Source organism: Apus apus, chromosome 19 (genome assembly GCF_020740795.1).
Source record: "Apus apus isolate bApuApu2 chromosome 19, bApuApu2.pri.cur, whole genome shotgun sequence".
NCBI lineage: Eukaryota > Metazoa > Chordata > Aves > Apodiformes > Apodidae > Apus > Apus apus.
The window spans coordinates 10,319,356-10,331,369 of NC_067300.1; the positions used below are offsets into that span (position 1 = coordinate 10,319,356).

Consider the following 12,014-nt stretch of genomic DNA (forward strand, 5'->3'; position numbering starts at 1 on the left):
ACCAGCTTCTGTCTGTGATAATGACCATTATATCACATGTCTAACCTCTGGTATCCAATCTGTAATATTAGGATTATTTTAAACCCTGTGTAAGGAAAGATTATGAAACTTGTGCAATGTACATTGTCCTTGGAATGGAAGGTGCAGTCTGTTTTGCTTAGGTACTTTGCTGTGCAGCCCATTCTGAACTGTTTGTAGGAAAATATATAGCATTGTTTTGTGAAAACTGTACAAAAAAGTATAGAATAAGAGGACAGAAAGGCTCTGCTGAGTACCCCAGACCTACTCTCTGCCTTTTCTCTTAATCCAGCTTGCCTACTGCTGCCCCATTTTCATGCATTTCCGGCTTGCAAAGTTTCCTGCCTACTAGCTGAGAATAGAAGCCTTGCTGTTATGCTGGCCTTAAGTCTCTTGTAATGAGTGTTACACAGGCAAAAGCAGCTGTGTCCTTTGGCTCTAGTTTTAATGCTATGTTAAAGAGCAGATTATACTGACGTTGGACTGCGGTGATGCAGAGGTAGCACAAACCATGGCCAGTTTGGGGAAGGCTTTAGCAAGGATGACTAAGGACTTGGAGCTTATGCTTTAGATAACAAATCCACCCAGTTGTGCTCCTTCTTTGGAAGTATAGTCAAGCCTAACAAATCAGGGCCTTAACAGAGTTGCATTAGGGTCCTTTAATTGGACTAAGCTAGTTGGCTTTTGTATGCCCAAGGGTCCAGCACAGAAATGGTCTGCCATTTATGCTGGCAAAATCTCATAAAAATGCAGCCATGAATGTTGAAAAAATTAAATTCTAGTATCCTTACAAGTAGATACTGGATTAGGTATTTTGATTATTATGAGGAAGTCTGAGGTCTTGACCTATGTGGGCTTAATTAGCTTGTATTTTGAGTTACACTAAAGGAGCCTTAATTATCCTGACAGACCACTTGGATGTGCTAGCAGTTAACAGTGGTTATAGAGAGCAAATGAACACTTTTTTTTAAGAGGATCATCTCTTGTAACCTGCTCCAACCCCAAAACTCACAATATGTGCATCCTGGCAGCGATACAGGCACAAGAGTCTCACCTCGGTCTGGAAGATTTTGGCTGAGAATCATATACTGCTGCCAGTTCCCTGGGCCCTGTTGGGACAAAGGTATGGGCTGCACGAGACAAGCCTCTGTGGCAGAACCTCCACTTTCTTATGTGTAGGGATGTTATACTAATGTTTTGTGCAAGCTGAGCATGTCCTTCAGGTGGACATATAAGCCATGAATTACTATGGATTGCTTTATTTCGCAAGCATTGTGAAGTAGCGCGCTAGTTGACTTAGAGAAGAGGGTATATTCAATCAAGGATGAATGGTGCTTTCTTGCAGTGCTAATTGTGCAGTGGATTAATATGTATTGACTTTGATTTGGAAAAGGTGGGTTGTTAGCAGCAGGTGAGGCAAAAAATTTCTGAGCAGAAAGATTCTGTGCATGTCAGTATTTGGTGAAGTCCCTGACAGCAAAATGAGAGAGAGAAATAAGTTCCAGATGGTTGTGATAACTGACAAGAAACAAATACTGAGGCTAATCTTGAGAAAACAGGCTGAAGACACCAGAGATGAAAGTGGGGGCAGGGTGGTCCAGATAAGGTTGATAACACATGATACATCATCTTTGGAGCATTCCAAGGCAGGATAGTGAGATGACCCATTTGTTCCTGAATGGCAGTGTTCTAGTGGGGAAAACCCTCTTGCTCTACTGTCCCGTTTCCCTGCACAGGGCCTGTCAGCCTCTGCCTGCTCCACAGGGATGCCGTGTTAACGTAAATTACTCCTTGTAGGATTGCTGTTGTTTCCGTTGTGGGCAGTCTAGGTCTATCTGCACCAGTTCCTTGCTATCTTGCATGTTTCTTGTTTAAACTAGGAATTTTTGTGGTATGTTACCTGCCTTCTATTTTTAGTTGTCAGTGGAAGGGTGAGGCAGTGTACGTAATTCTCATTACAGTTAATTTAATCCAATTGTGATGTGGATTTAGAGGTACTTAGTAGGTCACAACTGAGTGTGGGCTCTCTCTGTTTCCGGTTACTCTCCTAAAACAATGGGCACTGATAAATTTTTCCACTTCTGAAACTAAACACATTCATCTAAAGGTGCTGATGGGATTTGGTGCTTGTGTTAAGCAAATAGTTCTCCTGTTGATCTCGATAGCTGCTTCTTAATTAGGAGAAGAGGGTTCCTGTACATTTTGTGTGTTTGTATGCCTTGTGGGCTCTCACACCTCACACATCACATCATGTGAGAGCAAGCAGTAAAGCCTAATGTGTTCTACCTCTGCACTTGGGGATTAACAGTGTGTTTTTTACATCTTAGGTCTTATTTTCTCTTTGAACAAAGCAGCCTCTATCAGAAAATAATGACGGATCCTCAGCTGGAATTTGTTTGTAAACACAAACTGATACAGAAGTTGCATCCTAGAAATTATCCCAGGCCATCCAGGAGGAGACACCAGCTTGGTCTTCTTTATTATATAGAGGGAATTCAAAAAGAGAAAGCAAAAAAACACACAGGGTCCTTTTTCCTCTCTGCCTGGTCCCGTGAATTTCCCGTTCCTCATGTCTCACCACCTTTGACAGCCGAGGCTTTTTTCAGCCGCGGCCCCCTAAGCCCTCCAGCTGCTGCGCGGTAAATCCGCTGGCCCTGCCCGCGCAGTTCAGTCCGCGGGATCCAGGCAGCCTTTTCCCTCTGTTCCAGGAGCATGAGTGCAGCGCTGGAGAGCGGACAGGGACTCTGTCCACTTGGTTAGTGCTAGTGCCCAGCCCGGCAGAGCATGGATCCAGTGCCTGTAGTAGAGAGAATTCGCCCAAGTCCGTGATGAGGGGGGAGCCGGTATTTGCTGGGTTCCAACTGCTCTTTCTCCCCTGAGGTTTTTAGAACAGCCACTCCTAGAGTTGTCATGGAATTAAAGAAAACTGCATCCAGGGCGTACAATGCTGCTCTCCTGCTACCACTTTTCCTCTTGTTTTGGGGTAAGTTTTTGTCTTCTGTGCCTGATTCTTACCCAGCTACTCTTCAGTAACTTTGGATCAAATCTGTGCTCTGCCCTTGTATTGCTAAGGTAGGTGAGCAAAATGTCACTTTCACAGTTAGATTTCAAGCCTGAAAACTCCTTATCTGGAAGATAAACAGGCATTTCATTCTAGATATGTTTTTCCTTCTATTTACTTCTTGTGCCCTTTTGTCTTTCTCCCTGTGCACATGCATGTATGCATTTATTCACAGGAGCTAAAAGTGTGTGCACTTTAATGTAATTAAAGTATTGACCTATTACAGTAACCATTTTCTCCACTGAAAAGTTCTGAATTTTACAGTTGTGCCCATACAGAAGAAATGCAGAGCTTTATTTCCATTCTATATGCTTTAGAAACATATCTAGGCAAAAGAGGAGTGTACCCAGGGAGTGTGTTGATAGGTTGAAGTGCCAGATACCTCTTGCAAAATGTGGAGTAAGAAGACAGTATATGAGATGAGTATCCTCACTTAGAAATTGTGAGGAAAGGAGATCCATCTTGAAAGTACAAGAAATGATGAGGTAACAAAAATGTCTATCATGCTGATGGAGGTGTTTGGTTTGTTTTTTTCCACATTGAAATTGTCTTTGGGTCTTTGGACTCCTAAAGTCACCCTTGTATACAATTTCTTATGCTCCCTGCAAAATAGATTTCTCTGTTTCTTCTGGAATGGGTGGCTGTAGATCTGCTGGGCCTAGACATCTGTTTTAGTCATCTAGGGATTATAAGGTCATGTAAGGAACATGTCCAACCTTTTGCTGGAAAGTATGATTGGGATCGAACCCTGCTCTTTATCCTCTCCCTGGCACTGCCAGGCCAGTATCTGTCATACAAGTCCTCCTTGGTTTCCACTGAGCTGGGACAGGAATGATCAATGATGTGAAGAAGTGGAGATAAAATATGGAGAACGTGCAGAAAATACAGTCAAAGTGCCTTTCCTGCTAATGTCTATTGAACACTGCATTTGGCATTTTCTCAAATTAGTGGGTGGTGTGTGTGTACTTTTTCAGAGTTGGTGAAAGAAATTTTCAGCTTTTCCTTTGATTCCCCAGCAGTCTTCCCCCCTCCCCCAAAGTATCCATGAATTCCCTTTGCTCCGATCACCTCAGACTATGAATGTGAAAGTCAAAATATGTTTTTATTTTTCTCCATTTGTTGGGTTTGGGTTTTTTTTTTTTGTTTTGTTTTGTTTTTTTTTAATTATTTTTTTTCTTGTACTGACTTCTTTGTCTGGTGCATTCACTCCAAGTGCCTGGAATTCCTCTGGCTACAGGGAAGCAGCAGGGCTGTCTTTTGTATCTAGTAACCATAGCTACTGGTTTGGAGTGTGAAGCAATTATGGTGGCTTTGTGTAGAGCAGAAGGAAGGCCCAGCCACAGTGTTGCTCAGCACAGGCTGCCAGAGAAGCTGGCATGTTTCTGGGAACTTGTGCTGTGTGACCATTGCTCAGATAGCTTTTCACTCATGGGTGAAACTCTTTTCTGGAACAGTGATTTACTGAGAAAATTGTTTTCTTTTGGAGTGCAGGTGGATGACTCATCTTGATACAGCCAACAAAGCTCAAGGGAAGTGGTAATATCCATAGTCTTTTCTCCTGCTCCTATTTTGCAAGGGGAATTCTGCCAGATTTTAACTGTAGTGAGTGATGGTATTTATGTAGCACTTGTAGAATCTTAAGGCCATAAGGAAATGCCTTTTCTTGCCCTTATGAGGCGTTTTACTACTTTTGTTTCTAATTGAGTGTTAAATGTCATTGAAGCACAGAGTGGCTAAGTTACTTGTTCAAAATTTTTGAGAAAATTCTGATTATCTAGATGTCCTATTGCAAGGTGTAACCATAAGACCATCCTGCAGCAGATCCACACCATCTCCAGTTGTTTCATGTAAACTCCAGAGGCACAGTGGCACAGGCTGTGCATGTGACTCCAGTTTCACTGCTTCTGTCTGTGTAAGGAGCAGAGTTGCTCTTGGCTTAATTTCTTGTGTTCTAAAGGAGGTTCTTGGGGACAGAACTGAGTATCTACTAATTTCTGTTCCCACAACTCTACCCAGGAATGAGCACAGCAATTAATTTACCTTTGGCCTGGAAAATCCTCTAAACACCTATTGAGAGAGAGCATGTGCAGACAAACCTTTTTTCTGGTGGTTTGCTATCTGTTATAATGCAAGCTCTTGAGATAAGCTAGGAAGTAAGGACAGTTTAAATCTTACTTGCTTCAAAACATGGAAACAAGTACAATCTTTTCAGCTGTTTTGTTGGTTGTCAGTACATTTAAATAAGAATTGGAAATTAGAGCTTGTGACTCAGTCTGATTAACTGAATACACAGGAAACCCCCAGTCCCAGTGTTTGATCTGTGGAAATGGCTGAGAGATCAGAGAATGTGTAAACCATGAAGGTCAGCTTGGAGGAGTGTTTATTAAGGGAAAATACTGGGATGCACAGAAGATCAAAGAGTTTATGTGGCAATATATGCAATACTATCATAAAACATGGATTTATAGTTCCTGTCTTTCTCCAAATTCTAGATGCATGATAATAGGAATTACACCTTCAAATCTGCATTGAAGTAGTGAGCAGATAATGAAAACAACCTAGCTGGCTACTTGTTTTGTGTTAAGAGTAAGTTTAATTCCCTGAAGTGGTATTTCTGATTAATGCTGCTAATGCCTCTGACCAAAACATTGGCACTGCTCAGCCTTGTGGATTGCTGCCCACCACTGGGCACCATTCAGCAATTCTCTGGGCAAAGCTGGGTGGAGAGAGCCAGGAATCTGCGTTCTGCTTCTTTAAGGGGGTAAATACTGTGCATATTTCACAATGGGAAACTGAGCCACATCACCTGCTTGTCTTAATGAAGGTCCAGAGGTGTAGGCCTTTATAAATTCTTTATCAATATTTTACACCAGTTGACTGTGTAAATACCTCTGGCATGGAAAAGCTGTGTCTTACCAAAACCTGGCATGCAAATGTTGTGGTCTGCAATGTGTTGGTCTCCAGTAGCAAAGAAAAACAGCATCAGAAGTAGGCTGGGAAGTGATGGATGCACAGTAGCCATCTCAGAATGTGGACAGGAAAAACTGCAATCTGAATTGTGTGAAAGGACTTCACTAGAGGTTTTTCAATTAGTATCCAAACTGGTAGCTGGTTGAGGTACTGGGCTGTGTGCTGAATTTGCCAAAACTCTACAAGTTATATCAAAGCCAGGAACAGTAAGATTCTTTTCCAAATGGCTCTTCTAAAAGATGCTTTAGGCATTCTTAGAGTCTTGCTGGGCCACTTACTCAGTATTGTCTTAGAGATACTACCTGCTGCTTGCCAAAATTGGTTTTTGATTGTCTGATCCTTATTTTGAGGGTTATTTTTAGTCATAATGTCATGTCTTGCTTCACAGAGGTTGTCAGATACGCTAAGCTGATAACCTGAGATGATCGAAATGATTAGATTCAGTCAGCAGATACTTTTCACTGAAGAATAGTTTCTCCCTTTTATACTATTTGTTCAACAATAAAAATAATTAGGTAGTTGCTATAGAAAAATTGAGAGGAAGAACTTGACTCTGGACACCAGGATCTTGAGGGGAATTTGATATACCTGATCCAAATGGTGATTACACCTGATCACAAGACCAGGAAATTCAAACAAAAGCTGATGGGAGGTGGTTGGAGGGTGAGGGAGCAGCTTGTAGGTGGGAGCTACTTCAGCAGAGCTGCTCCTGGTGGCTGGCAGAGGTGCTGAGCTGCTGCAGCTCATGGACTTGGGAGTGTGATCAAACATTAGTGTTTTGGAAAGTTTCCCATGCCACATCCTATTTTCTGATATTGAATAGACAAGCCCACTGTTAAAGCAGTTGTCAAAAGGAACCCATTTAACATGTTAAAGAGGAATACAAGTTATGGAATATTTTAGGCTAGGTGAAAAACCAGTGCCAATTATTAGCTTTTTGTGAGCTTGTCAGTAGCCCCAGAGAATTCCAGGGCCTTGTTTTCTGATGCTGGAATTACTAGGAGCAAGTGCTTTGCTCAGGTCTGGGAAGAAGGGGTTTAATCTCTGTGTCAATAAGGAAATGGGACTTGCAAAGCCCTGGGATACATAAAGCCACCTAAAAAGGCCTTGTCCAATCCCTGGACCAGAACAAGTGAGGGTACTTCCTGAAGAGGGATTTGATTTTATTCTTCCATACCTTCCCTAGCAGCTATGCTGCCCTTCCAAAGATAGCAAGGGGGAAGGAGAGGGTGAACAGCATGAAAGCCCCTTTTCAGGCCTGCCTTCCTGGTGTGTGGATCCTGGGAACAGGCCATAGTGTGTACCCTTTCACTAATCCTTTACACTGACCAGGACAGGGAAAGATCAGCAGAGGTCAGCAGGGATTTACTAATATAAGCACATGCCTTCCTGTTGTCATGGAGACATAACTATTTCCATTCCTTTATTCAGAGTTTATCTGATATTTGAGGTGGAGGTGTTCCTTTTCTGCCCTTGCCCTCGGGCAGGGTGCTAGGCTGGTCAGCAGGAGCACAGCCAGGCTGGGAGGAGTTGTCAGGCTGGGGTGCTGAACGTTGATGGTTCAGGCACCTGAAGATGCCTTGCGGGGCAGTTGAGGGCTGCTGCTGGGAAGCCTGCTGTTCTCACCTCTTCGTTGCTGATTGTCTTTTTTCCAGTTGTAGTGGGTAGGGCAGGAGAAATACAGCTGAAAGAAGCCTTTCTCTCCACAAGCCTTCAGTGCCTTTTTGTAAAAGATGATAGTCACAGGGATCAAGATTTAAAATAGCATGGAAGTTAAGGAATTGAACAGCAAATTAAGGCACAAAAGATACTTAATACATTGTGAATGGATCATAACTTTGGAAACATAAACAAATACTTGTAAGCATGAAGCAGTCTTTTCCAAAAGTGTTTTCATAAAACAAGAGGAGAATATGCCTGAGTTCTGTCAGTTGCAACTTCTTTAGCAGAAAGCAGAAGTGCTGCACTAGGAGATGCAGCATATAAACTCTTTTTATCCCCTTGTTTGGGAATCCTTCACAGTAACAGGTGGGTAACGTAAATTGTGCTGACTGTCTGGGAGAGAGAAGCTGAAGGGATGAGAAAATGTGGATATGTGCAGACTTAATTCTCATCCTTTTGTCATCCTGTTGTCTCACAAAGTCCCCACTCCTGATTGGCCCATAGATAGGAAAGACACAATTCTTTCTATCATTAATGTTCCCACAATTAGCCTGGGTACAAAGTGCCCAATCTGACATCCTATATAACTTTATATCCTACCTTCTCCTTCTATATATTCTCTGCTTCTTTAAATGATTGAGGCATGTAGGAATGGTCAAAATCACAGCTGGAACAAGTGAACTTGAGCAAGTTTTCAGAGCGTGAACTTGTGGAAGTATATTTCAAATTGTCAGTGGGAATTCAGAAAAAAAAAAGATTTTTTTTTTAATTGCCTTTCCTTTTGCTAGACAGTTGTAATAGTTATATTATGTGCTGAAATAAAACACCTCTATGTTACAGAAACTGGAAAAATCTAACTTTCTAATTCTGTAATACCTCTAATGTAAAGTATTAAAGATTTAGAATAATTTCATCTTACTGGACACATGTGAAAATATATACTTGTAACTATTTTTTAAGTTAGGCAAACTTACATAGTGTGGAACTGGCTCATCTAAGCTCACATGTAATTTTTGTCAGGTTAGGATATAATGTTGTGGCATCCTGACTCCTCTGGCCCTTGTGTCTGTGTTTAAGATCATTTTGCAGAGAGTTTGTACACAGTGGATAGTGAAAAGATGCAAATCTGAGTGCAGTGCACATGGATGAGTAGGTGTTCAGAGATGGGTATTTTCAGTAAGTACCACTGACTCTTTGAATTTCTTTGTTTTTGTGAATATGATATTGTTCCACACAAACAAACACATTAATCATGTGTCAAAATTGTCCTTCAGTATGAAGGAAACAAGGTCATCTCTGGGCTGATAACCCCAGTGCCACTTCCTTGTTGGAATTTTTAAGTGGCCATTTAGAGCACCTTGAAGGTAGTTATCAGTGAAGCAGTGTGAGGAGTTACAAACTTTGGGTACCCTGTGGATAGATAGGGAGACAATTAAGGGGACCTTGGGAATCAATGAGTTAAGCTGCTAAAATTAAAGTGAGGGGGAAGTCCATGAAGGTGTGACACTGATCTTCCATGAGGTCGGTATATCCCCAGCTTGAGAGCATCCATCCTCTGCCATAGTTTCTCAGGGCTTTGAAAAAAGGCACTTGAGAAAAGCAAAACCAACAAATGGAAGCCAGTGAGCAGTGCCAAAGCAGCACCTCACCAGTGGTCAAACAATGAAATTACTGGAGCTCCTTGCCCTGTTCAGTGTCCTACACAACAGCAGCTCTTAATGGTCTCTAATAAAACCTTCTGCCGCAGCACTAACAATGTCAGGTTGGAGAGGGGAGGCTGTGAAAGGAGTAAGGAGTTACTTCAATGCAGCTCATGGTGTGGGGGAAATGACCACTGAGATTTCACAACACATCTGAGATAATGGAGAACAGAAAAAGTTTTGGTTTTTTGTTAAAGAAAAGGACAGAAACTTTGCTGCGGCTCTTTGAGGTCCTCCCCTCCTCCCGCACTGTCTTTATCACTGCCCACAACTCTCCCTGCCTGTGCAGCAGCTTCTTGTCCTGCTTCACTGATGTAAGAGGGGTCCTGGGACTCTGGGAGACAGACAGTGAACTCCTACCAGGGGGATCTCAGGTTGCCCAGCATCTCATTAATTTCTGATTTCTCTTTTTATGGCTAGAAAACTCACTGTTGCAACTGCCCTTTGACAAGAACATTTAGTACAGGTATAAAGTATAGAATTATTAAAGCCAATTATTAAAACAAAGCCTGGTAACACAGCTTGTTTGCCCTAGAGTGATACAAAAGGTCACAAACCTCATCTTTTAGGGAGAATCTTTGTCAGCTACCTTTAAAGTGCAAAACCAGACCTGTCCTGACAGAGCTCAATGAATGCTTTATATGCAACTCTGTTAGCCTTTGAAGTTCCTCCTAATCCACCCCTAAATGCCTGGAACATATTCTTCAAAGAAGCTGTCATCTTCTCCAGTTTCATTTTAGAGTAGGATTGCAGGATAGTATGACTGTAATATATTTTTAAATGGTTTTTTCACTTGCAAACATCACTGATTCGTATTCTTGTGAAATGTAAAGGAAAAAATCTGAACATCATTGTTAATCCAGCAACAACCACTTTTGTGGAAAACTATAAACTTTTGTCATTCAGCAACTTCTTTGACTTGATTTTCACCATTTTCATGAAACGGCATAGTCTGAATTACATGTTTTCATGGTTGGTATATTGTGCAGCAGGAAAAAAGTAATTTATTTGTTTGATTTATTAGCATTTTGTGCATATTCATATGCTATCTGCTTTCCTGTAATTACCTATTCTGGAATTGAGGGGAAATATTGTATGACATAGGATGGATGGGTGAAAAAAACAAAACCAGAGTAAAAATGCCGTACATGTTCTTTCTCAAGCTAGGTGGTAGTCTAAGCCTTTGATATCCATTTAGTACACAGAATTCTTGCAGAATTTCCTGGTGTTTAACTTCCTGGGGGCATCACAAGGGTTGTTCTCTCCTCAATGCTGAAATCCCTCTCTCTGACATCACTCTGGAACAGATTTTGTCTCGATTTAGTGTCTCATCCATGGTGAATTATTTACCCAGAGTTTGGCACTGCCACTGAATGAATACTGGAGGGTATACTATATTTACACAGTGGCGTGTCCGTGGGAGATATTCCAGTGTAAGTATAGGCACACTAAATACGGGAGAGTATATATGATATAATCTTGGAGTTAGTGTTGTTAATATGCCTGTAACCTCTTCTGTTTAGGGCAAGCATGTGGGTCATTTTCTGTAAGCTGCAGTTCACAGAATAATTTGAAGTTATTCAGATATTGTTTCATTTCTCATTATTTACACTGCATGCCTTAGGAACAGTGCTGTGTCACTGCAGGATGCTTGTTCCAAAAAAAGGAACATTTTCCTCCAAAATGAGGTCCTGCTGAAGTAGTCACTTTTAGACTTGACTAAGATAATATCTTGTCATAAAAAGTAGCTAAAGCTAATATAGTAACAATGCAAGAATTCAGCATTTCTCTCAAAAGGTGCAAAAAGGTATATCTGTTGTGAAAGAACTTAGGAAAAGACAGGAAATAGCAAAGGATTTAATATTTGCAAGAAGCCTTTAGACTGACTGTACATAATGGGAGCCGAAGACTCTGCCTTTCAAGTGGCTTCAGCCTGTCTACACTAGCAGTGCTTGGTGCTTCTGTTGAGATGTGAATTTCTTTGCAGATGGAATCTGCTGCAAATCGGAGTCATTTTGGACATGCAGTGGACTTGGTCTCACATACTGTGCTCCTGGCCTCTGGAAAGTGCAGGCTGGGACTGGTCACTCATTAAGTGTACAAAGGCTCATATCCTGCCTAGTAAAGCTCTTTTGCAAATAGTTTCCTGGGCTCCCACTCTAATTGCTACAGAGATTCCAGGCAGATTCCGTCATCCTTGTTTTCTGCCTGACTGGGAATCTGAGAATAAAAGGGTTGATGGCAGAATAATGAGACTGCCGGACAGTGCAATGCTCAGCAGCTCTCCCCAGCATCACATGAGAGAGGAGGGGAGGGGTGGGCCTAGAGATGATGGAGGGAAGAGAAAGGGCTGTCTAAATCCCTGGGCACCCTCTCTCCCCTGTCAACACTGCCTCTTAAAAGAAGACTTAGAAGCTCTACAGTCTTTTGGTGGGAGGAATTTGGGGGAGGTCAGGGCAGGGGCAGGCTTTTGTAAACCGAAGTCTCCTATAAATCCTTTTCAGGCCCTGAAGCCGGATGCCTCCACCTTCAGGTACAAAGAGATTGGGGGTCTGATGGGGCAGAGAGCTAATAGAAAACCACTGACATAGATTAACTATGGG

The 12,014-nt window shown here is 41.9% G+C and overlaps 1 protein-coding gene across 3 annotated transcripts in view; it reads left to right on the forward strand.

Annotated features, from left to right (window-relative positions):
• The first annotated feature begins 2,786 nt into the window (after positions 1 to 2,786).
• The window catches only part of CRB2 (crumbs cell polarity complex component 2), a 38,609-nt gene continuing 29,381 nt past the window's right edge, over positions 2,787 to 12,014 (forward strand). For all 3 annotated transcript variants that reach the window (XM_051636988.1, XM_051636989.1, XM_051636987.1), the window contains exon 1: positions 2,787 to 3,001. In XM_051636988.1, coding sequence (XP_051492948.1) covers positions 2,929 to 3,001 — 73 coding nt within the window. In that variant the 5' untranslated portion in view covers positions 2,787 to 2,928. The remainder of the gene's footprint in view (positions 3,002 to 12,014) is intronic.